The sequence below is a fragment of the Microcaecilia unicolor genome, chromosome 3 (assembly GCF_901765095.1).
Source record: "Microcaecilia unicolor chromosome 3, aMicUni1.1, whole genome shotgun sequence".
Taxonomy (NCBI): domain Eukaryota; kingdom Metazoa; phylum Chordata; class Amphibia; order Gymnophiona; family Siphonopidae; genus Microcaecilia; species Microcaecilia unicolor.
This window is the reverse complement of record NC_044033.1, coordinates 161737987-161762947: the sequence shown is the minus strand read 5'-3', so window position 1 is coordinate 161762947 and position 24961 is coordinate 161737987. Positions and strand designations below refer to the sequence as shown.

Here is a 24961-nt window from a genome sequence, read left to right as displayed (position 1 = left end):
TGGACCACGCAGAATGGGAACCGGCGGAGCGTGCAGATGGGGGTCGCAGCTTGTGGATTTCATGGCAACTCAGCGCAATACCAAGGCCCCTCAGTTCTTCAGCAGATGGAGTGAGTTCAGTTTGGAAGGAGTTGATGCTGTTCTTCAGCCTTGGCCCGCGGAGGTACTTCTTTATGTATTTCCCCCCTGGCTCATGACAGGCTGGGTGCTACATCAAATTCGGTTCCACCCTGGACAGGTGAATAATGGTGGCTCCAGATTGGCCATGTTGCCCGTGGTATGCAAACTTAATTCAGTTGTGGGTGGATAATCCTCTTCCTCTGCTAGATCTACCTGGGCTGTTAGTTCAAGGTCCGATTTGGATGGAAGATCCCTCCCACTTTGGTCGTACAGCCTGGCTATTGAGCCGGTGAAACTGAGAAAGAAGGATTATTCTCCACAGGTTATTGCTGCTACTCTTCAGGCAAAGAAGCAGTCTACCTCGACTGCCTATGCCTGGGTGTGGCGAATCTTCAAATCTTGGTGTGCGGAGTGTGCAGTGTCTCCGTTTCAGGCCTGTCTTCCACAGATTTTAGCCTTCCTGCAGGATGGCCTTATGCGTGGTTTGGCATACAGTTCCCTACGGGTTCAGATTGCGGCATTGGCATGTTATCAGGGCCACCTTTTGCATTCTTCCTTGGCGGCTCACCCGAATGTTGTGCATTTTTTGAAAGGAATAAATCGGCTTAAACCTCCAATTCGGTTTGTGTGTCCAGAATGGAATCTGAATCTAGATTGTGGGTCCTTAAGAAAGTGCCATTTGAACCTTTGTGCCGAGCTACTTTAAAGGATCTCACACAGAAGACTTTTTTTTTTGTCACCATTGCATCTGTGCAATGGGTTTTCGAGCTCCAGGCATTGTCGTGTTGGGGAACCCTTCCTCCATTTTTTCCTGGAGGGATTGATGATACGTACCGTTCCCTCCTTTCTGCCTAAAGTGATTTCATCCTTTCATATCAATCAGCTGTTGTTTTTACCAGCTTTTAGAGAAGATGCTTACCCTCGAGAATTTGCTTCCTTGCGTCTTTTGAATGTTCACAGAGTTCTACAGCATTATTTAGAGGTCACCAACAAAATCCACCAGTTGGACCATTTGTTTGTTCTTCTGGCGGGTCCTTGCAAAAGGCGTCGGCGTTGAAAGGGTAAACCTGTTCCAAGCCATTTTCAGGCACATTGTACTAGAGCGGTTGTGTCCTCTTGGGCAGAGGCCCAGATGCTCCTGTTATCCAGCATTTTCAGAGCGACGACATGGTCGTCGCTCTACACCTTTTCCAGACATTACAGTTTTTGGATGTGGCAATGCTCGCAGATGTGGCCTTTGAAGCAACAGTGATTTCTTCGGGAGACTGGGTATCTAAATCGCAGATGATGTTTAATGTGAGCAAGTGCAAAGTGATGCATGTAGGAAAGAGGAATCTGAACTATAGCTACGTGATGCAAGGTTCCGCATTAGGAGTCACCGACCAGGAAAAGGATCTAGGAGTCATCATTGGTGATACTTTGAAATCCTCTGCTCAGTGTGCTGCAGCAGCAAAGAAAGCAAATAGAATGTTAGGTATTATTAGGAAAAGAATGTAAAATAAAAATGAGGATGTTATAATGCGTTTGTATCGCTCTATGGTGCGACCGCACCTTGAATACTGTGTGTAATTCTGGTCACCGCATCTCAAAAAAGATATAGTGGAATAAGAAAAGGTACAGAGAAGGGTGACGAAAATGATAAATGGGATGGGACGACTTCCCTTTAAGGAAAGGCTGAAACAGCTTAGGCTCTTCAACTTGGAGAAAAGACGGCTGAGGGGAGATAGAGGTATCTAAAATACTGAGTGGAGTGGAACGGGTAGACGTGAATCGCTTGTTTACTCTTGCCAAAAATACTAGGACTAGTGGGCATCCAATAATGAAGCTACAAAGTAGTACATTTTAAAACGAATCAGAGAAAATATTTCTTCATTCAATGTGTAATTACGCTGGAATTCGTTGCCAGAGAATGTGATAAAAGCAGTTAGCTTTGCAGGGTTTAAAAAAGGTTTGGATAGCTTCCTAAAAGAAAAGTAATTATTAAAATGGACTTGGGAAAGGGGACTAAGGGGAGTATAAGACGTAAGGGGGGAAGAAGATGTTTATGTTTAAAATTTGATGACGTTCGGCATTGTCATTATTCTGTACGGGTGATATATCACTGGATTTTGTATTCTCCTAAACATTGAATCTGATTCTGTAAATTCTGTAATAAAGAAAATGTTCCATGCAATGTGGAAGCTCGAACTACTAAAAGCCCTTCTTCCCAAGGGAAACCTTTCAATATCAGGAGCTTAACCGAGATTGGATAGCAGAGCCGGTAGTGGGAGGCGGGGCTGGAGGTTGGGAGGCGGGGATAGTGCGGGGCAGACTTATACGGTCTGTGCCAGAGCCAGTGGTGGGAGGCAGGACTGGAGGTTGGGAGGCAGGGATAGCGCTGGGCAGACTTATACGGTCTGTGCCAGAGCCGGTGGTGGGAGGCGGGGATAGTGCTGGGCAGACTTATACGGTCTATGCCAGAGCTGGTGGTTGGGAGGCGGGGCTAGTGCTGGGCAGACTTATACGGTCTGTGCCCTGAAGAGCACAGGTACAAATCAAAGTAGGGTATACACAAAAGTAGCACACATGAGTTGTCTTGTTGGGCAGACTGGATGGACCGTGCAGGTCTTTTTCTGCCGTCATCTACTATGTTACTATCTAATACAATCAATGGTCCTAAGTCATGCAGATTACTGTAACGGAATCTACACTGGATGTAAGGACCAACTAACAAAAAAAATCCAGACCACCCAAAATACAGCAGCCAGATTGATATTCAGCAAAACGCGCTTCGACAGTGCAAAACCTCTTTGAGAAAAACTGCACTGGCTCCCAATCAAAGAACGGATCATCTTCAAAATTTGCACTCTGGTCCACAAAATCATATATGGTATAGTCCCAGGATACACGATAAACCTCATAGATCTACCAACAAGAAACAGAGTTGGTTCTGCTAGATCATACCTAAACCTACACTACCCAAATTGCAAAGGTTTGAAATACAAAAAAAACGTACGCATCCGGCTTCTCCTGCATAAGTGCACAACTATGGAATGGCCTCCCAAAAGCTGTGAAAACAATCCATGACCACCTTAGCTTCCGAAAATCACTAAAGACCATCCTGTTCGAAAAGGCATACCCTACTGACCCAACTTAAGTGCTTGAATCCAGCAACACAACGAAACCAAAGCCCATAACGAACATTATATAACTCTTCTCTACAATTCTCCTAACATGTCTGTAATACATAAACCTCTTTGATAATAACATCACTTTGTATCTGTTTTATCATTGAAGGCGACTAACGCCTCACGGTACTATGTAAGCCACATTGAGCCTGCAAAAAGGTGGGAAAATGAGGGGTACAAAGGTAACAAATAAATAAATATTGTGTATTGGCTAACTTGTCATCAATAAAAATGTTTTACAACTAAAATGGACTTGGGAAAATCCACTGCTTATTTCTGGGATTAGCAGCAGAAAATGTTGTACTGTTTTGGGATCTTGCAGGTACTTGTGACCTGGATTGGCCACTGTTGGAAACGGGATACTGGGCTTGATGGACCTTTGGTCTGTCCCAGTATGGCAACACTTATGTACTTATGTGTTCCCACCCTACTTAAGGTATGCTTTTTTACATCCCACATGTCTCTGGATTCATCTGCTGCTGACACTAAGGAACTAAAAAGTATGTCTTATCTGATCATTTTCTTTCATTAGGCACAGCAGATGAATGCAGAGGCCCTCCCTGTCTCATCAGTTCTGCAAAGTTATATCCTTTGTTCAGGGGGTTCTGTTGTTGGTTTGTATGTCATGAAGTTAGGTGTTCTTCATTATACTTTGACATTGGTTTCGTGAAGGAGGAGTAAATTCCTGTATCCTTTCCTAGGCTTTCCTTCTGCTTTTGTTACTCAAATACTGACTGGACAGGAGCATGACGTCACATGTTCCACTTCAGTCTGGTAATCTCTGTCTCCACCTGCTGGTAGAGGGACACAACCCACATGAGTCTGGATTTATCTGCTGCAACTAAAGGAAAGAAAGTTATCAGATAAGACATAATTTTTCACTGCAGACTACTAGTCATATATGCTATATGGGTTGGGGGAAAGGTGGAGGAGGTTAGAGGAGCACCAAGTCTTAAAACTTCACAAGTGGGGATAGAGTTGTTCTGTTTTTGCCTGCCACCATTCCATAGGGGTGAAGGATACATCTGCTTGAAAATCTGGTAGGCTTGCATTCTGAAAAACAGTGAAACTGGCTAAGAAAAGGGATACTGCATCTTTAAAATGTATTGTCATTTTATTAATTTCTGTACCAGTGGTTCCTAAGTTCATCCATTTGTTTCCATTCAATAAACATTTAAGTACTTGGCATATATACATTCTCAGTATTAACAATTGGATGATTTAAAAATGTAAAACATTCTTGTATAGGTGTTTGTGTGCATCTATGTGTATTTGCATATATGTGCATCTGGCATACAAAAAGTGTGTATCTCTAATGAACAGCATATGTGTGTGTGAAAAGTGGTTGTATATTAATACATTGGGCACATGTGCTTAGTAAAGCTGTTTAAAAGTATTTCCCACATCTTTGTTTTCTGTAACATGATTCTAATTATATAGTAATTGTGTTCAATTTGAAACCAGAGAGCGCCAAGTATACTTAACATACAAGTCTCATAAACTCCATTCGTCATAACATTTGGGTTATAATAATTTGATAATCCTGTTTGCTGAACTGCATGTCGCAAATACACAATGCATTCAAATTTTATTTACTTCTATGGCAATAATTAAAATAGCATGTGACTTCCATAAGAAATTTTTTTTAATCATTTTTATTGGCAAGGATATTTTCTTTAATTGCATGGCAATGTATATTTAATCAGTGCATGAACCCGAAGCTGAATTGCTAACAAAAGATACATGCATATGTGTGTTAATAAATGCACATTTATTTCTGCTTAATTGAATGTGATTGGTCCACGCTTTTCATTCATCATTGCTTCTCTTTTTTCACTGTCTGTGATTTGCTTGCCAGGAGGAGCTACTATTCTTATTCCTACTACCTGTAAGTAGCAAATGGGCACCTTACTACTTAATACATTTTAAAGATGCAGTATCCCTTTACAAAAATTGTCAAAAGTTCCTTTAACATTTTCTCCCTAAAGATTCAGTGATTTTTCTCCACTGCCCTGAGTTGAGGGTCACAAAAGTTTATCTTGGCTTTTTGATTGTGAACATCTAGTGTCTAATATAAATGGTTTTTAAATTTTTTAAAGGGATATTGTATTTGTTTCTGTATATTAAGCTGCTTATACGTTTATTTATTTTTTGCTTTAATTCATATTTTCTGGAATTAAGTTTTGAAGGATTGGGCTAAATTAGAAAAAACGGTCTCATAACCCTGACCCAGCTTTTACACATTACTGCACTCTGGAAAAGTTACAGTGCACAGTAACGTTTTTTTTGTTTTCTTTCCAACTCAAAGGACGCGGGAAATATACTAAAAGAGATGAGAAATGGCTGTCTTGGGGCAGAATAACTCTCTGAAATTTTAACAGAATGGGATACAACTTGGCATTAAGATATGAGCCAACTTGGCATTAAAATTATGGACCAGGAGTTCCTGATAAAGACCCCCCCCCCCCAAAAAAAAAATGGTCTAATGCATTTTTATAGAAAAAAGAGTTCCAGCTTCTGTAGCATAGAAATGTAGATAATATGAAACACAAGTTAGGAAATTCTCCATTCACTTTGTCATCTCCTGTTCTCTACAGTCCCTACCCCTCAAAATGTCTCCACCCACCAAAACAAACCCCCCTACAACAGGCCAACTACTCACCCTCCCCCCTCAGCAGTTGGCCCAGCAACCTGCTAATTGCTAAGTGCTAATTGCCACACCTCCCAGAAATTACACCCTCTCAAGTGCCACATTCCAAAAACCAACCTGGGCAACTGCCTTACCATCCATCTTCTGCCTCATCCCAAAACTACTCACTGCAACTGACCCACCACACTGCAATCTGTCTACAACCCCGAAAGCTATCCCTCAAACTGCTCCTGTTCATAAAAGCTACCCCTGCAACTGCTTTGGTGCACATGTGTTTACAGATGTTAGAATTCCAAAGCCAGACCTCAAAATATTTTCATTAAATCTAGGAGCCAGCGTCTATGAACTTTTTACTTCTCCTTTCCCACCCTTCCAACATTGTCCCCAGTGCAGTTTGGGGGGGGGGGGTTGGAATCCCCTCCTAAATTAGCAGTACCTCTTTTAGAAACTGACTTACTAAGATTTTTTTCCTATTTGGTGCCTTTGGGCAAAGAAACTTTAATGAGTTAATTAAAGTGCCTCTGCTAATCAGTTGCAAAAGTCAGAGGTCTCCCTTCCCAAAGCTGTGTGACAACACCCTCTAGATAGGTGAAGGAGTGGAGGAGTGGCCTAGTGGTTAGGGTGGTGGACTTTGGTCCTGGGGAACTGAGGAACTGAGTTCAATTCCCACTTCAGGCACAGGCAGCTCCTTGTGACTCTGGGCAAGTCACTTAACCCTCCATTGCCCCATGTAAGCCGCATTGAGCCATGAGTGGGAAAGCGCGTGGTACAAATGTAACAAAACAAAAAAAAGCAAAGAGACAAGTGCCTCTTTGTTTCACCATCATTATAGCCTGGGTCCCCATCAGTTTCTCTCTCATACCTCTTCACCCAGTCTGTCTCTTCTCATAACCCACCCCTCCAGTTTTCACCAATCTCTCTCATGTCCCTCTCCTGTCTTTATATGTTACTCACAGTGCTGCCAGAAACTGCTGCTCTCTGCCCTTCATGGCAATTGGGCTCTGCTTGTACTTGAACCGCACAGTGCAGGGGAAGTCTCATGGTTTCAAGTCCTGTGAGGCTTCGCAAACCCGCTGCACTGCTCGGCTCAAGCATATGCAGAATCTGATCGTCCTGCAGGGTGGAGCGTGCATCACTGCTGCCTCTCTTGGGAGGTGCGTCAGGTAGGCTGGGGGAGGGATCGGGGAGGGTACCACTAGACACCAGGGATTTAACAGCTCAGGCAGTAACAGGAAAGGTGACATTAATCAATGTGCTGTGCATTACTGTCGCAATTTTAATATAACGCTAATTTGCATGCTCCTTGATTATACCGTGCCACAGTATTTTACGGTAGAGCTATGTCTGTACTACAAGGGTTACTGCACCCCCCCCCCCCTAAATGCCCTTGTTATGAGCCCAAAAGTGACTGACAGAGGAAGAAATTGTTTGAGTGGGAAGTGACAAAGTATACTGATAAATGGAGTGCACTCTGAGGATAAAAGTGTTACCAGGTGTGTGCCACGGGGTTCATTTCTTGGCAGTGGCGTAGGAAGGTGGGGCGGTCCGCCCCGGGTGCACGCCGCTGGGGGGTGTTGGCGCCTCGCTGGTTCCTTGCTCTCTCTGCCCCGGAACAGGTTGCTTCCTGTTCCGGGGCAGAGAGAGTAGGGAACTAGCCAGGCGCCGACACCCCCCAGCAGCGTGCACTCGGCAGATTGCTCTCCCGCCCGCCCCTCACCACCTTCCAGTTATGTTCTCGGGGGGGGGGGGGGTTGCGCTCCGGAGGGAGGAGGGTGCGCCGCGCTGCACCCGGGGGGGGGTGCGCAGCGGCGACCCGCCCCGGGTGTCAGCTGCCCTCGCGACGCCACTGTTTCTTGGTCTGGTTATTAACATTATTTTCAGCAAATTATGGTAGGACTGGCATGTAAGGTTTGCTGCTTTGCAGATGACCAGATTTGTAATAGGGTAGACACTCTGGAAAGTGTAGGTAATGAAGAATTGAAGATTGGTTTAGAATTTGGCAGCTAAGAATTAATGGTAAAAAAAAAGTGCAGGGTCAAGCATTTGAGGTGCAGAAACCCAAGGGAGTAGTATAGTATAAGGGATGAAATACTTCTTTGCAGAAAAGAAGACTCTAAACTTGGAGGTGATTGTATCTGATGATCATAAGATGGCCAACAGGTTGGAAATGCAATGCCGAAAGGCAGAAAGATGCATGGGTGCATAGAGAGTGGAATGGTTAACAGGGAAAAGCAGGTAACATAACATAGTAACATAGTAGATGACAGCAGAAAAAGACCTGCACGGTCCATCCAGTCTGCCCAACAAGATAAACTCATATGTGCTACTTTTTGTGTATACCCTACTTTGATTTGTACCTGTCCTCTTCAGGGCACAGACCGTATAAGTCTGCCCAGCACTATCCCCGCCTCCCACCCAGTGTTGCCAATTACCCAGTCCCCAAACCCGCCCAAAATGTTCACACCCCCGCCCCCGCCATCATCAACCCCGCTTCCTCCATCATCAACCCTGCCCAAAACATCATCAAACCCCGCCCAAAATGTCAGCCCCACCCCCCGCGGCCCAAAAAACCACACAAAAACTCCAAAAATAGCCCAAAAACCCGCGATTCGCAGCGGGTCGCGGAAAACCACCCAATTGGGCGGGAAAACCGCCCACCTGGCAACTTTGCTCCCTACAGTGTTCTCTTCAGAAATTTTTCCCAGCCGGGTGACATGAAGTAGTAGCTGGGTTGAGGCAGGGAAGTACTGCACTGTATTATAAAGTAGCTAGGTGGTCAGTAGAATCAGACACATGGCACACCTGTTAAAAGCTCATGGGGAGAACATTGCCTGTAGAAGTCTCTGGTGAGACCTCATTTGGAGTATAATTTTGGAGACTACACCTTCAAAAAGATACAAACGGAATGGAGTTGGTCGAGAGAGTGGCAACTAAAATTGGTCAGTGGTCTTCATCAAAAAGCATATGAACAAAACCAGGAGAAGGGTGTTAATGACAGAGACATTTAGATGCCTCTATGGTATAAACACACAGTAGGTGGATCTCTTTCAGTTGAAAGCTCTTAAAGGAGAGGGCATAAAACTACTACTACTACTTATCATTTCTAAAGCGCTACTAGATGTACGCAGTGCTGTACACTTGAACATGTAGAGACAGTCCCTGCTCGACAGAGCTTACAATCTAATTAGGACAGACAGAACAAACAAGAGATAAGGGAATATTAAAGTGAGAATGATAAAATAAGGTTTCTGAACAAAGTGAATAAGGGTTAGGAGTTAAAAGCAGCATCAAAAAGGTGGGCTTTTAGCTTAGATTTGAAGACGGCCAGAGATGGAGCTTGACGTACCGGCTCAGGAAGTCTATTCCAGGCATATGGTGCAGCAAGATAAAAGGAACGGAGTCTGGAGTTAGCAGTGGAGGAGAAGGGTGCAGATAAGAGAGACACATGTCAGTTTGACTTCCCAAAAGTTCATAATACTGTAAAACTCTTGATTTCAGCAATCAATATTATACAACAGTTATTGGTTAAAGGAAGAGCGTTCCTTTTTTGTGTCTTTGGATATCTGTTCAGCATTTGACCCTCTTTACCATGAAACTTTGTTGAGACAGTTGCAGATTTTGGCACTGCAAGTTTCATACTGAAATGGTTTGATTGCTTCAAGTAAGAATTGGGGATGTACGCTCAAGCTCTGAAGTTTCATAGAACGATGTCTCTCAGTAAAGCCTATTCTATTCCTTCCTAGAAACTTTAAAATTGTTTCTATAGGTATGATGTATGGATTGACTTCCCACCAAAATAATTATGATTTAGTTATTGATGCTATTTAAAATTGTCAGTATAATCAAGGAATGGTTGCTGTCAAACAAATTACCCCTGAATTTGTTAAAAAACAAAGATTATATTGGTGGCACATACTCCTATTACTGAAAACTCGTGTCTGCATCTGGATAGACAATAATAAAGTTTCATTGCATTCAGAGATGAGAAGCCTGGAAATATTTCTTGATTCTAGATTGTCCATGAATACATGCAGGTTAAAGCCTTTATTAAAACTACATTCTGTGAGCTGTGACTGCTTCAACCTATTGATGACATTACTGTCCTGTACACATTGGTGTTGATACACATTGATTACCGTAATACACGACTTCCTATGTATCAGATTTGAATATTGCAGCTCATATAAAATGTTGCCACCTGCTTCCTTAGTTGCCCCAGTTTCAAGACCATATTATTCTAGTCGAGTAGAATCTGATTTAATATTAATTTCAGTGCACAGGTACAAAGGGATGTAGTGTCTAAGGATTTTAGGGGCTGTTTTTACTAAAGGGTTGCCACATGGCGACCTGGAACTACCGCTGGCCCAACGCAGCCCCCCCCCCCCCAGGTGGTAGTTCTGCCTCGAGTGCATGCCATTTCCGGCGCTGCAGAAAATAAATAATTCCATAGTTTCTAGTGCTGTCCAGTTACTGCAGGAGCCCTTACCGCCATCTCTGTGGATGGCAGTAAGTGTTCCCCCGCATGGCCATGTCTTGTTTAGGGGCTTTTTACCCTCTGTGGTAGAAAGGGCCCTGGCGTGCAGCAGAAACAGTCTCTGCCACTACTGCAGAGCCTTTTTTACCACAGCTTGGCAAAAGGACCTCTTATAGAGGTGCTCACTGAGTACTGCCCTGTAAATCAGCTTGGGTTTTCTGGCAAAGCTCTGTTGTCTATTCCATCATTCAAAGCAGCTCATGTAACCAAAACATGGGCTAGAGCTTTTTCAGTTGCAGTTCCTGCCCTCTGGAGTAGCCTGCTGTGCAAAATTTGGCAAGTAGATAGATTATTTGCTCTTCAGGGACAAAGTGACATCTTATTATTTTTCTCATGCTTTTGATATCATCTAAAAATTTCATACCCAAGTGTTAATACACTTCTACTTTTGTTTTTCATCTGTCATTTTTGTATTGTTTTTTTGTGTTTTATTTTGTAACTGCACACTAAGGAAAACTATGAATGAACGGTAAGTGTAGAAAATGTATAAATTGTGAAAAGGAGGAAAAGTCCTCAGAAATTGTCTTCAGACATATCAATCTTAGAGTTATAGTCTCAACAGACTCCCTTATAATTACTTGCCAAAACACCTCCCATAAAAAGTTTTATTCAACACACAATCTTTGTTATTTTTGTGCAATGCTATCTCTGTATCAAAACCGTCTTTAGGAAAATCAGTTTAAAGAGTATGTACATAAGCATCTATCTGGACAAATCCTGTTGGGGTTCCCGTTTCACTATACAGCTTTATCATGGGAATTTGTATGCCCAGAACTTTCTATTATCACTGCAGTGGGCTCTGCTTCACGCTTTCAAATTTCTGTCAAAATGGCTCATTACATATCATTCGTATTATACATTTTAAAATGGTCATTGTGCATTGATGGAATTCTGTTACCAGTATACACTCTTCCAGTTAAGAAGGTCTTAGCATCCTCATCTTCATTTTCATTTTATTTACCTTAATAATGTTTTATAATTTGAATCTTATTTCAAGTGAGCCACTCAACTGCAAGTTAAGAGGCAGAGTTCAGTTTATTGTGATGAACTGTAATGTGTGTTAAGTAACAATTGTTGAGGCCAAAAGGTAATTAGCTGCACAATTTTCATCATAAGGCAGTGCATTTTTCCTCCTAGCTCCTACCTGCCTGGGTTTATTCATTTGGATTCTCTGATAGATAATGAGAGGAGTGCTTATATAATGATCTGCTTGGCTGGCCCACAGCATACATTTGTCTGCATGTCTTGAACTTCAAGTGGAATATAGCAACATAAATAATGGCAGTCAACCCATCCATTAAGTCCACGCTACTAAGCATATCCCAGCTGTTAGCCAGACATAAACAGTGACGTAGTGGTGCAATTGCCAATGCTTAGATTTTGAATGTTGCTATGAGGTCTTGTGCTTGGTTGTTTTAGTGGTATTTAATATTGCTGATGAGCCCATGTTCTCTTAATTTAGTCTAGAGAAAGAGGCTATTAGAGTTGGTCTTTCCCCTTCCCATCCCTTCCCTTTCCTTACATATGGTTCACTTGGCACAGTTTTGAGTTCCAATTATGTTAAAATCACCAAATAGTGGTGTGTGTCTGGAACACTAGAAAGGATTTTGATCGATGCTGGTATAGGGGATGGAAAGGGGGGAATGGGACTTGATATAGTGGTTTACATATTATATAGGTACTTGTTTTGTACCTAAGGCAATGGAGAGTTAAGTCAATAATTCTTTAGAATCAGGACTTGTTTCAACTTGTTGGAAACATGCTTTAATAACTCCAGTTCTAGAAAGAAAATTCCTCCCTGGACCCTCAAGATCCTGGGAAAGGGGATGGGATTTAATATACTGCCTTTCTGTGCTTACAAACAAAGCAGGTAGGTACTTTGGGGAAGTCACTTAACCCTCCATTATCCTAGGTATAGAGTCACAAGGAGCTTCAGTAGGAATTGAACCCAGTTTCTCCAGGGTCTCAGGTCACTTCACTAACCACTAGATTACTCTTCCACTCCTTGGGTTAAATAGCAGCTTGAAGAATCTGGGCATTGATGATAGCACATTGGCTTTCTACTAGTGTGAGATGGAGAATGATGAGGATTTGAAAACCCAGTGGCTGGACATTATACAATTTGCTTGACATCCTGTGATCTCCATGTCACAACACCTTCAAAGGATACATTGACTTTTAAGGAGGGAAAACATTGCCATCTGCTGTCCGCATCAAAGTGGGTGGTGGTGATGCCTCTAGCACTGCAACAGACCTAAGCAGTACCTACTTATTTCACAGCTAAACCTCCATTATAATAATGTCTTCTACTGTATGTCACCCTCTCCAGAGAGAAAGCAAACTATAGCTGCAATATGCTACTGAAGGAAGAGGCTTAGTAGTGTTTGGAGTGGAACCTATTTTAGGTGTTTCATGTGTTTTCCAGATGTATCTTTCTGAGAGAGAATGTGTACGAGAGAGGTCTCATTGCTTTAAAACTGCCAACAAGAGGTTTATTGTTTGACAATGGCAAAATAAAATCAAATGTAAACATTCTAATTCGCATTGAAAGAATTCATAAAACAAAGAAAGTGGTTTAAAAATCCATTTTCTATGCCTAAGCATTCATTTCTAACCATGTAAATATTTATCCAGTGTATTAGTGAAACTGTATGCAGATGAACATAATTCTGAGGCCTGAATATGGTGTTTGGAAGTGTGCCGAAAAGCTAAGTCAGTATAAGATTTTAGTGCAGTTTTATTAAAGTGAAAACAATGTGGCAGGTCTCCTTGAATGGTGGCTGCAGCAGATCTCAATCCATGTGGAATGTCTGCACAATATTTCCCTAGGCTGTTATCATGGCACATAATGAAAAAGTTTGCAGCTGGGCTAGTTATGAAGCAAGCTGGAAGAGACCTTAGGAGGTTGAAATCAAATGTACTTTCAGACAGATCTAAATATTCTCTCATATAGAAAGGAAATACGAACAAGGAACAATAGACTATTCCAACCTCGTCAACTGATTCAGCTTTTCACAGTGTGCACCTCATTTCTGTGAGGGAGCTGTGTGCTAGTTCTGACACCTGCATTATACTGTTCTGTCAAATTTAATGTGATCTAAAAATAGTAGGGAAAAGGTGTCAAGATAACTGCAGCAAGCTTATCTTCATCACTTTCTTGGTTCAGTCTGGCGGCTATTTTTTGTAACATAGTAATGGAAAATACCAGTGGATAAGGACCTACACAGTCCAGAGCTGCATTATTATTATGGCTGCAGCATAGTCACATTGTTTATTAAATTCAATATACAGCTTATCTTATTCAGAATAAAGCGGTTTACTTTTAAAAATCTAAAATTAAAAAGGAATGCCATTGCTATGATAGGATAGCCTACTCAGACAACAGAGAAAAGCATTCATCACAAAATCTCAACCTCATAACATTCTGTTGCATGTGTTATGCATCATGGCCGAAGCCACTCCCAGCATAGTCAATTTTCAATAGCCTTTTAATGATTTCAGATCAGCTTCACCTGAAATCTCTTGAGACAGTTCATTGCATGAATATGGTGCTAAATAAGAGTCCTCTTACCGGTCCATTCCCTTAAAAACCTGGTTTGGTGAGGCATGAGAGTTCTTAGAGCCCTATTTGGGATATAAGGAGGCACCAATGAATGTAAATAAGGTGGCTGACAATAATAGTACTCAGTGTGTGCCAGTTTCAATACCTTAAACTTAATTCTTTGCATTACTGATAACCAGTGATAACTTTTATATAATGGTGTTATATGATCGTACTTTTTAAGATTGCCTAACAACCTAATGGCCATGTTTTCTCATGTCTGAAATCTCTTTAGATTAGTCTGACATATTCCTGCGTACACTACATTTGCATAGTCCAGCCGTGAATTTAAAAACGCATTAATTAAATGATGAAATTTGTCTTTATCAAGCTGAAGCATAGGAGGGGGACCTAAGATACTTCCAAAGCCACCAGTAAAACAAGCCCAGTGGACAAGTGTGCTCTATCTTGGGAATCCTTAGGCAAGATAGCTACAAACGTTTAGCCAGACAGTTGTTTCTAAATATTTAAATTCTTTTATTGAACGTATCCCCTCCTGATTAGCTCTTACTAACACCTCCCATATTTGCTCCTGAAACATTTTTGAAAGATCTCCTTACAATTGTACATAAAATTGGGTATCTCTCAATTGACTAAAGGCTTCATGTACATACCCATCCCTGTCCAATAATACCACCCTTATCCACATGTTTAATTATCAGTGATTGATCCCGCTGAAAGTTTTTTTTATTACATCTCTTTGTTTTGTTAAATTAAAATATTGTCTTGATTGTCTCTTCTCAAGCTCAGCAATATCAGGTAGAACTAATTTCTCAAAAGTTTCCAAAATAGGGTCCACCGGAACCGGTGGAGTCCAAGTCAATCTCATTCTAGGTAATTGAATCTCCCCTTGCATCACTTCATCGGAGGAATCGGCAAAATATATTTTCAGTCTCAACAACCAAAAAAAACCCACTGCAGATGTTTATGAACTTCAAAAGAATCATGAGCTGATGCGGGAACAAATGATAAACCAAGATTCAGAACTTCAAGTTGTTCTGCCATCAGTAATTTAGATGACAAATTAAAAACACAGCATTCAGTGATCGATTGATTAATTTGTTTCCTCCTCCTTCCACTGATGGTAAAACATCTGAGAAATTCTTATTAGTTACTGCCTGATCTTCACTGGAAGAATCATTAGAACAAAAATGAAAGCCCACTAATTTAGCCATGGGTTTTCGATAGCGTGATTTATCCATCCAGCTATAAAACATATCCTTTTGTGTAATCATTCTTATCATGTTTATTTTTTCTAATCTTTTGTTGTCATTGCACCATCTGATATTTATCCATCTGTTTAATAAGTTCCCGATTATGTTGGTCAGAAACTGTGGGCTCAACATTAGTGTTCACCTGATCAAGCTTATCTTTGAGCAGTTTCTGTTGATCCTCTATTTTCTTGCTCAAGATAACAATATTTAAAAGCATTAAGTGTAATGAACGTTTTATTAGAAATGCATTCCACCTCTGAATGTACTCCTCTTCATCCAAAAACTGAGGGTATTTATTAATTCATAAACCACGTGATACTCTTCTAACATGACAGTACTCTACTAGAGCTACAGCATGTAATTCTGCTCAAATCAGGGCTTTATTGATCTTATATATTTCTGTCCAATCAGTGGATCCTCCACCTACTTCTGAGGCATCAAAAAGGTGGTTACCCGCTAAAATCTTACTGATGGTCTCTCCCGACAATCCAGAGGCTGACTCCTACCCTGCCATTGCCTAACAATCCCTTAGCTTCTGATATCTCAAATAGTTTTTTATTGGGATTTTATAACCACAACTTTATTTAAACATAACCCTGGATAACAACTTCATTGATACAAAATTTATTTTACCCAGGTAAAGTTTCAAAAATAACACTTATAAACAGTTCTTGTGAAGGTGCTCAGAAAACTCTTGTGACCTTAAAGTGAAAAACACACATAATGGTCACCATTAGCTATCATATCTTCCATTGATTCGTCATTGGTTTAAAACACCATCCTTGCTATCACACTCACAAATTCACTTTTCAATTAAAAGAACTATTGTTCATCATGAGTGTCAAAACACAATGCAGCTGTTAATCAACTGGATGATGCAAATTACTGCTGGAAGACGTTACGGGACTCGTCACTCAGTGCTAGATATAGTGCCTCCAATATTTTTGACACTCTTGTTGGACGATAGTTCTGTTAATTGAAAAGTGAATATCGGACTGTGTTATCAAGGACTGCTGTTTTAAACCAATGAGGAAGGGCTATGATGGCTAACGGTGACCATTATGTGTGTTTTTCACTTTAAGGTTACAAAGGTTTTTCTGAGCACCTTCACAAAAACTTTTTATAAGTGTTATTTTTGAAACTTTACCTGGATAAAATAAATTTTGTATTAATGAATAAGCATGAGAGATTTGCATATAATGGGCATAGTAGGCATGCAAATCTATTTAATGGTTTTCATTAAGAATATCCTGAAGGCACTACTTGCAGGTGCCCCACAGGACAGGTTTGAAAACCAGTGGTCTAAACTTGCCCAGAATTTAGAGGATGGCAGCTTTTTTTCTTTTATCTAAAATCTAGCTTGTATTCAGCACTGAAAAATAACCCTTCTCTAGCACTTGATTATTCAAAGCTGGACTAAGGTAAGAGTTGGATCTCAGCAGTGGGAGAAGGGCAGGACACTTGGAATAGTGTTTGCGTTTAATTCTGGTCACTGTATCTCAAAAAAGATACAGCGGAATTAGAAAAGGTTCAAAGAAGAGTGACCAAAATGATAAAAGGATATGGAACTCCTCTCATATGAGGAAAGGCTAAAGAGGGTAGGGCTCTTCAGCCTGGAAAAGAGACAGCTGAGGGGAGATACAGTTGAGATCTTCAAAATCCTGGATGGTGGTGAACGAGTAGAAGTGAATCAATTTTTTTTTTGTTCACTCTTTCAAAAAGTACAGGCACTCAATAAAGTTACATGGAAATACTTTTACAACAAATAGGAGGAAATATTTTTTCACTCAAATAATAATGAAGCTCTGGAACTCTTTGCCGGAGGATGTAGTAACAGCAGTTAGCATATCTGGGTTTAAAAAAGATTTGGACCAAGTTCCTGGAAGAAAAGTCCATAGTCTGCTATTGAGACACTTGAGGGAAGCCACTGCTTGCCTTGGAATTGGTAACATGGAATGTTGCTACTATTTGGGTTTCTGTCAGGCACTTGTGACCTGGATTGGCCACTGTTGGAAAGAGGATACTAGGCTAGATGGACCATTGGTCTGACCCAGTATTGCTATTCTTATGTTCTTATAAATGCAAGGGAAGCAAAAGCAATTTGAGTACAGATTTATTACTACCTTTATTCAGTGATCAGCCAAAACCACAATTCACTCCCAAATTTAGTTAAGTAACCAGGGTAAACTAATGACAGTGAAGCAACACCTTCAGACCTGTAAGCTTCTATGGGAACTGTGTAAGGCCTTTTCAGTCTATGAGTGCAGTCATATTCATTATTGTGAGAAATGTTAGGAGTTGATAAGATTTAAGAAATATAAGATTTTCAAAGTTTAAAAAATATATCCATACGCCTAATGCCCAAAGATGAGGTGGGGGCATAAATCTTGCCAATGAATATTGAGAAGCGGAACCGCTGAGGGTCAGGTGAAGTTAATTATACTAAGAAACAAAATTGTTGGAGTATGATCATACATTGCCTATAACGACTTGGGGTATCTTTTAAGCATAAGAGAAGTTTTTTATTAATATGGGATAACTATATACAATCCTTGTCACCTAGAGCTCATAGCAGGGTGTTAAACTCTTCGAGAGGCCTTAGGGATCCTGATGTAGACAATGAATCTGTGGGCAAGTTGTTTGTTTTGTTTAAATTCAGAAGGTCATAAGAACACAGGCCTTCTGATTATGGATTAAAGTTTTGAATATGTGGTATTTGGGTTGGAGAGGGGAGAAATTCTTTTCGCAAAATGTTTTCCTGATGACTGTTGATTGCTTTGTTGTGGTTTCTATTATACTTGTCATCAATAAAAATGTTTTAAACATAAAATCAGAGGAAAGTGACAGCTGGTAACATGAGCCTTAAAATAAAATTTGATAACTAAAAAATGAGAATGAAGAGATTAAATTTAGTTTAATTAGCAGAACAAGGAGATGGTTGAAAGAGATGAGTAAAACATACAGGTTATTATCAAAACAAAAGATTTGCGTTTAACTTAGTCCTTGAGATTCTGCAGTATGAAAATTAATCTGGTTCTCAGGGCAAACGCATCTTGAAGACCAGATTTTACAACAGCTATGTTTTCATGTAAAAGTATAATTGCTTTCTACAGAAAAGCCACAGGATCAATGGGGATTTTTATTGTGAGGCATAAGACAACTGTGTAGTTGTCAAGCTTGCCTACTTTTATTTTAGTGTGTGCTTGAGGTCACTGAGCCTCTCCTTATCCTTCTCCTAGTAAAACTCGATCACCAAGAAAACTGTCAAATACATGTTGTCTCTTAAAAGATGAATAAGCTCACTACATTTTTTCCTGTCTTTTCACAGTAAGCTTGCTAAAAAAAGGAAGGATGCCATGGGAAACACACGCCAGGAAATGACTCACATGGTGAATGCCATGGATCGGAGTTACGCTGATCAAAGCACGCTTCATGCAGAGGATCCGCTCTCCATCACCTTCATGGATTCACATAACTTTAATCCAAGATGTAAGTACAGCAGTGGCAGCTAAGATTTTAGATTTACAGAGAAAGGAGTGTTTTCCACAGGCAAATCTAGTCTAGCAGGTCTTTCTGGACCTCTTTCAGTCATTCTCTGTTATAAAATAGAAATATTATCACTATAGATGTCTTCTTCTCCAGTGTATACTTACCATATATACTCAACTATAAGTTGAAAAATTTAGAACAAAAAATCCTTTCAAAAACCCGGGGTTGCCTTATCTATGGGTTATACCCGTAGAAGCTATTAAAAAAAACAATAATTTACGGTAATCCCCCCCACCCTGGGGCTGGCCCGCTTGCTTTCTGATGTATCTTTAATTCTGAAGTCTTCCATAGAGCACCAGCAGTGCAGCGGTACACCAAGGTCACCTGAGGTCTGCTCAAGAGCGTATCCTCCAACATATCCCTCCCATGCCTCAACCAGGAAGTTGAAGTGTGTTAGAGGGCGCTCTCCGGAGCAGACCTCAGGCAGCCTTGGTGTACCACTGCACTGCTGGTACTCTGTGGAAGACTTAAGAATTGAAGGTATGTGGAGGGGGGTCAATTTAGGGAGAGGTCAATTGTACAGGTTCGAATAGAGTGGAGTTACAGCCTACTGCTTGGATTGGCCAAAAATATTCCAGAGATGAAACACAAATTATTTTTTTTATGTTGCCCTCCTCTTTGTGAAGAGATATTCTAAAATTCTGGGTAGAAGAAAGAGACCCACCCCCACAGTGCTGGGTGCAAATTTAAGATTAAGCCATAATAGATGTTGTAAGAAAAGTGATTCAGCTTTATGAAGGCTAATTCCATTGATCTGAGCAGGTACTACCCCTAGCAAGAAAGCTAACTTTTGGCAAAAGGCTCAAAGTGCGAGTATGAGAGGAACTGGGATAGATATGGAAAATGGACATGACCGTGTGGCTATAAAGTGTGTGCATGTGGGAATAAAGGGGGCAGGGGGTTCAAGGGGCATATAATGGAAAGAAACATTAAGGGGGTTGGCTTAAGCTTGGGGACCTTTTTCAAATACTCTCCTCTTTGTTCAATATTAAATTTTAGTGTCTGTTATTGATAATTATCTTGTATCTTGTGTTATGGATTGTGCATTTGTAATCTGAATTTATTGGGGGTGTGGAAGTGTATTCACATCTATGTTTGAGTCACATTTATTGTTAACATCTCCAATGCCTCAATAAAGATACCTATATCTATGTATATGTAGAGATGGATATAAATCAGTAGATATATAGATAGATATAGATCTATCAATCTACCTATATATAAAGAAATTGGGATTTTCTATATCATTCCATCTTCCTCTTGGCTCTGCATTCTCTTGTTTTGTGTGTGTGTGTGGGGGGGGGGGGGGGGTTTTAAACTTTTCATGACAGTACTAAAAAAAGACAAGCTTTCTATTGTAGTCTCCATAATTTATGTACCAATTCTATTCATTCCAGAATTTAGCAGCTAAAAAGGTGGTAATTTAATTGCTCAGAAAGCTTGCTGCAAGCAGTACAGAATGTGAGAATCAGTGGCAGTGGAAAAATAAGACAAGTTTGGTGTATGTATGTATGGGGGCAACAGAGACAAATATAGTGGGTGTGTTTGGAGTGGGGGGATCAGCAGAGAGATACTGGTATACTGAGTGTATGTGAGGGGTGCATGCTGGCTGTGTGCTGAAAAAATCAGAACATGCTGCCTCTGTGTGTATGTGGGAGGGGAGGGGTACTGCAAAGAGGAACATGCTGCCTGTGTGGCTTTGACATATACATGGGTCACGTAATGTTTGGCCATTTTTAATCCCAAAACTTCTGTCAACTTATACATGAGATCGACTTATAGTTGAGTATATACGGTATGTATTTTGCCCTTAATATTGAGGTATTTAAGAATTGCCTGGTATTCGCTTTTGTGTATTTAATATTTGCCTGACAACTTCCAGCTCAACCCAAACCTGTCAAATCTGGCCTTATGGTGGTATGAGATTTTCATTTGCAGCTACTGGGGAAGTAGCTTCAGAGCCTACCTGAATGCAGTTTTGGGGCTCCCTATGACATGGGGGTCCAGGACAATTACCCTGTTTGCCACTCCCTAATGCTGGCCCTGCTCCCACCTCCATTTCAGTTACCTTTTTTCATCTATTGTTGACAACAGTCCACTGTCTGAGAGGCATGAACCTCAGCTCCCTCCTAATACACTCCTGACTCAGCCAGTGGATGTTCTTGTTAAGCAGTGGCTGGGATTCCCTGTCTCCTGGGGGCCATGACCCTCTCCTCTGTGACTTCCTGAGTCCCCAATGAGCGAAGGAGCAGGAGCTAGCTCTAGGAATCAAACTCTGAATATGGAGATCTGCTACTTAGATTTATTTATTTAGATTTATTTAGATTTTGCTCACACCTTTTTCAGTAGTAGCTCAGCTCAAGGTGAGTTACATTGGGTATTTCTCTGCCCCTGGAGGGCTCACAATCTGATTTTGTACCTGAGGCAATGGAGGGTTAAGTGACTTGCCCAGAGTCACAAGGAGCAGCAGTGGGATTTGAACCAGCCACCTCTGGATATAGAAGACCGCTGCTCTAACCACTAGGCCACTCCTCCACTTTCACTAGCTCAAGAATACCAAACATTTGTAGGAAAATGCCCAGTATGCATATTTTTAAATTTATGTGTTTTAATAGGGGTAATCACTAAGAGGGAAATTTATAACTGGGCACCAATAGAAATCAAACAAAATAAAACATGGAAAAGAAAATAAGATGATACCTTTTTTTATTGGACATAACTTAATACATTTCTTGATTAGCTTTCGAAGGTTGCCCTTCTTCGTCAGATCGGAAATAAGCAAATGTGCTAGCTGACAGTGTATATAAGTGAAAACATTCAAGCATTACTATGACAGTCTGACAGGGTGGGAGGATGGGGGTGGGTAGGAGGTATGCATGGGGACATCAAAGCCTATCATTGATATTTTAACAGGATGGGTGTGGATAGGTGAGGGGGTGGGGTGATCAACAGAGAAATACAGCTTTATGGTTTATAATGGGCTAGGAACCCCAGATCCTTGTTAAGTCCATAAAGCGTCAGTGCTTTCCTCCTCCCTCGTCTCCTCCCTCTTCCTTTCGCTGACAGGGTGTGACATACCTGACCCCAATACTCCTCCCATGGGGGTGCTAGAACCTCTTGAGCCGTCCCTGGGTGCCAAAATTATAGACTAGTAGCATAAATCAGCATTTATGTGTCTACAATTAGGCACACCCACTTACAGCTGTCAATGGTAGGCATAATATGTGTGCATAAATGTGACACTTTAGCCAGAGTTGCCAAGTGACTCATTCCAGGAGGGAGCCTTTTAGTCCGATCCTTAGTATTTGCAGTCCATGATTCTATCCATTGAAATCAGTGCTGCAGGTCACGTAATACACCAGGATCAGGTTGGCAGAAATCCAGGACTGGCCAAAAAGTCCCCGTCCTGGAATGGGTAACTTGGCAGCTCTGCTTTAACACGTAGGTGGGAGCCCTGCCTGTGCTCCGCCCATGTGTACACACCCTTGCATTTACACATTTAAGCAAGTTGTACACCTCAGTTATAGATTAGCAATCAACATAATTTTAAGACAAGTGGTGGTTACGTTTTAGCATTGAAGTTATAGAATGAGAGGGTAAGTGCACTAAACTACGGTAGTAACACGGTTTATGCAATTTACCAGGGTTACTGCACATGTTAAGTACCATGGCCTAATTATATTTAAGTGAACTGATTCAGCATTATCCCGGTTACCAGACTTCAGCAAATAACCGTGTTTAAGTGCACTCAGTGGCTAAATTATACACTGTCCAACTGTGTGCCTGATGGAGAACTATTTCAATTTAGGACCCACATAAATATATACTAAAAGCTGCCATTGTGTTTCACTCAGGGAAACTAAATCAAATCTACTTGTCCCAAAAGTAGTGCAGTATCTTGGGTGGCTTTAGTGATCTGAGGCTATTGAGATCATTTTGAAATGCGTACGATATTAGCTGTGAGTTTAAAAAAATCCTGAAATATAAGTAACCGCATCAGCAAGAAAAAGAAAGTGAATACAAATTCTTACCTAGAATTTTGGTTCTTGCAGAGACAAATTTGTACCTTTTTTCATACATTTATAATTTCTGTGTAAAATACCGTAAACTACTGAACATAACAGTTTATGAAAGGATTAGATTTAGTTTTATGTCTATGCCAGTTTCCTTAGCTATTGTGTAACAGGTCATGGTGCTAAGTGGTGTTGAACTGGAATGCACAGGGCTTAATTTGTAGCCAACAAGGTAGAGGACCCTGGGGAAGATGGCAGGTGGGCCATGAGCAGGGAGGGATTGGAGCAGAACATCTTCTGCTTCTCTGGAGTCTTTTATTTGATGCATTTTTGATTTGCTGCATTGTTGTTCTGGTTAATATGATGATAAAAATTGTTTTGAAATTAAAAAAGTGGCGGAACTGTGTTCTGTTTCTCCAAAAATTAATCCCTGGGAATTCAGAAAGGAAACATAGCTACCAAAAATTATCAGAGAGAAAATCTGCTCATGTTATTAATACCTAAAATTCAGATGCGTCAGGCTTCATGTGGAGAGGGCCTAAAGGCCACCAGCAGCCTGAAATGAGAAAAGAGCATAGGGAAAGGGTCACTGGCCCACCAACATGGCAGCATAATGGATGTCATGTGCTGAAATTAGTGGTCAAGCTTCTTTTCTTACCAACGACCATATGCTGCAATCTCTGAGCCAGAGGCAGGAAGAGCTACAGACATGCAAACTGCTTCTGAGCATGCCATGTGTGTTGGGGGAATTTTGATGGGCTGGGGTCAAAATCAGAATATGCACCGGGGCCCAGATGATCATTGCTCTGCCACTGCCTAAATCAGTTTGTCCCTATGCACTTTAGTTATACAAATGACAATCCTGAATCACTTAAAGCATTTGTTGTGACCTAATACAGCACTCCCTCTCTGATTTCCTAATTTAACAGACTCTTTTTTTTTATCAACACTGTCTAATACAGGTGCTCTCAACCCTGGTCACACCCAACCAGTCAGGTTTTCAAAGATACCCACAACGAGATATAGCTGCATACACTGTATTCAAATGTATCTCATACCAGGGGCATAGCTCCATGGGGCCACGGGGGCATGGGACCCCACAGATTATGCCCTGGCCCCCTCTACATTTGACCCCCCGCCGCCGCATCAGGTACCTTGTTTGCTGGCGGGAGTCCCCAATCCCCGCCAGCTGAAGAGTCTTCTTCAGTGCCGGTCGACTCCGGCGCCTTCGTGGTGTGATCATCTGTTTCTGACGTCTTATGTTCTGCACAGGGCTACATGTATGGTGCAGGACATAAGGCGTCAGAAACAGATGATCACACCACAAAGGCGCTGGAGTCGACCGGCGCTGAAGAAGACTCTTTGGCTGGCGGGGATTGGGGACCCCCGCCAGCAAACAAGGTACCTGATGCGGGGGTGGGGGGGTTGTGGTTGCGGCGGCGGTGGGGGTCCAAAGTGGCAGGGGGAGGCAGTTAAACAGTGCCCCCCACCTCAGGCTCTGGCCCCCCCTCCCGCCAAGGTCTGGCTACGCCCCTGTCTCATACATATTCATTGTGGATATCTTGAAAACCAGACAGACTTGAACTGGGTTGTGAACTTCTGATCTAGTATATGATATAATATCAATCAAAAATTATTATAGTTGAGTCTAGTTTGATTGGCTAAGTGGCAGTGCTGCAAGAAATCAAATTTTAATTCCTGCATCCTGATTCAGTTCCTCTACCCTGCCAGTGAATGATGATGCTGTGGAGTTAATGTTCATAGCCCCACTGAGGGAGGAAGAATATAGCAGGGAGGGGGAAAGAGTCCCAGTCATTGTTCAGGCCTAACAAGTACAGTTGCCAGGTAGCAGAGGGAGCTAGGGTTGTACACTGTAACAATAACTGTTTCAATAGGCAAATGACCGTGGCAGCAGTTGTGCTGAATTAAAGTCTGTATTTGAGGGTGTTATAAACAGCCCCCAGATAACCTGAGAACCTATACCAAAAAGGACTTACAAAATCAGATTGGTGAAGCAAGTCTTAATTTATTATTTCAAAAATACACTCTTGCAAGAATGGGTGTCTCTGAAAGCAAGCAGGCACACATTTCCTTGGGGGTTTCAGGTTATATA

The 24961-nt window shown here is 41.4% G+C and overlaps 1 protein-coding gene across 1 annotated transcript in view; it reads left to right on the top strand.

The window, feature by feature from the left end:
* PTPRK (protein tyrosine phosphatase receptor type K) overlaps nt 1–24961 on the top strand; it is a 919308-nt gene that overhangs the window by 789522 nt on the left and 104825 nt on the right. The window contains 1 exon segment of the mRNA XM_030196529.1: nt 18615–18775. Coding sequence (XP_030052389.1) covers nt 18615–18775 — 161 coding nt within the window.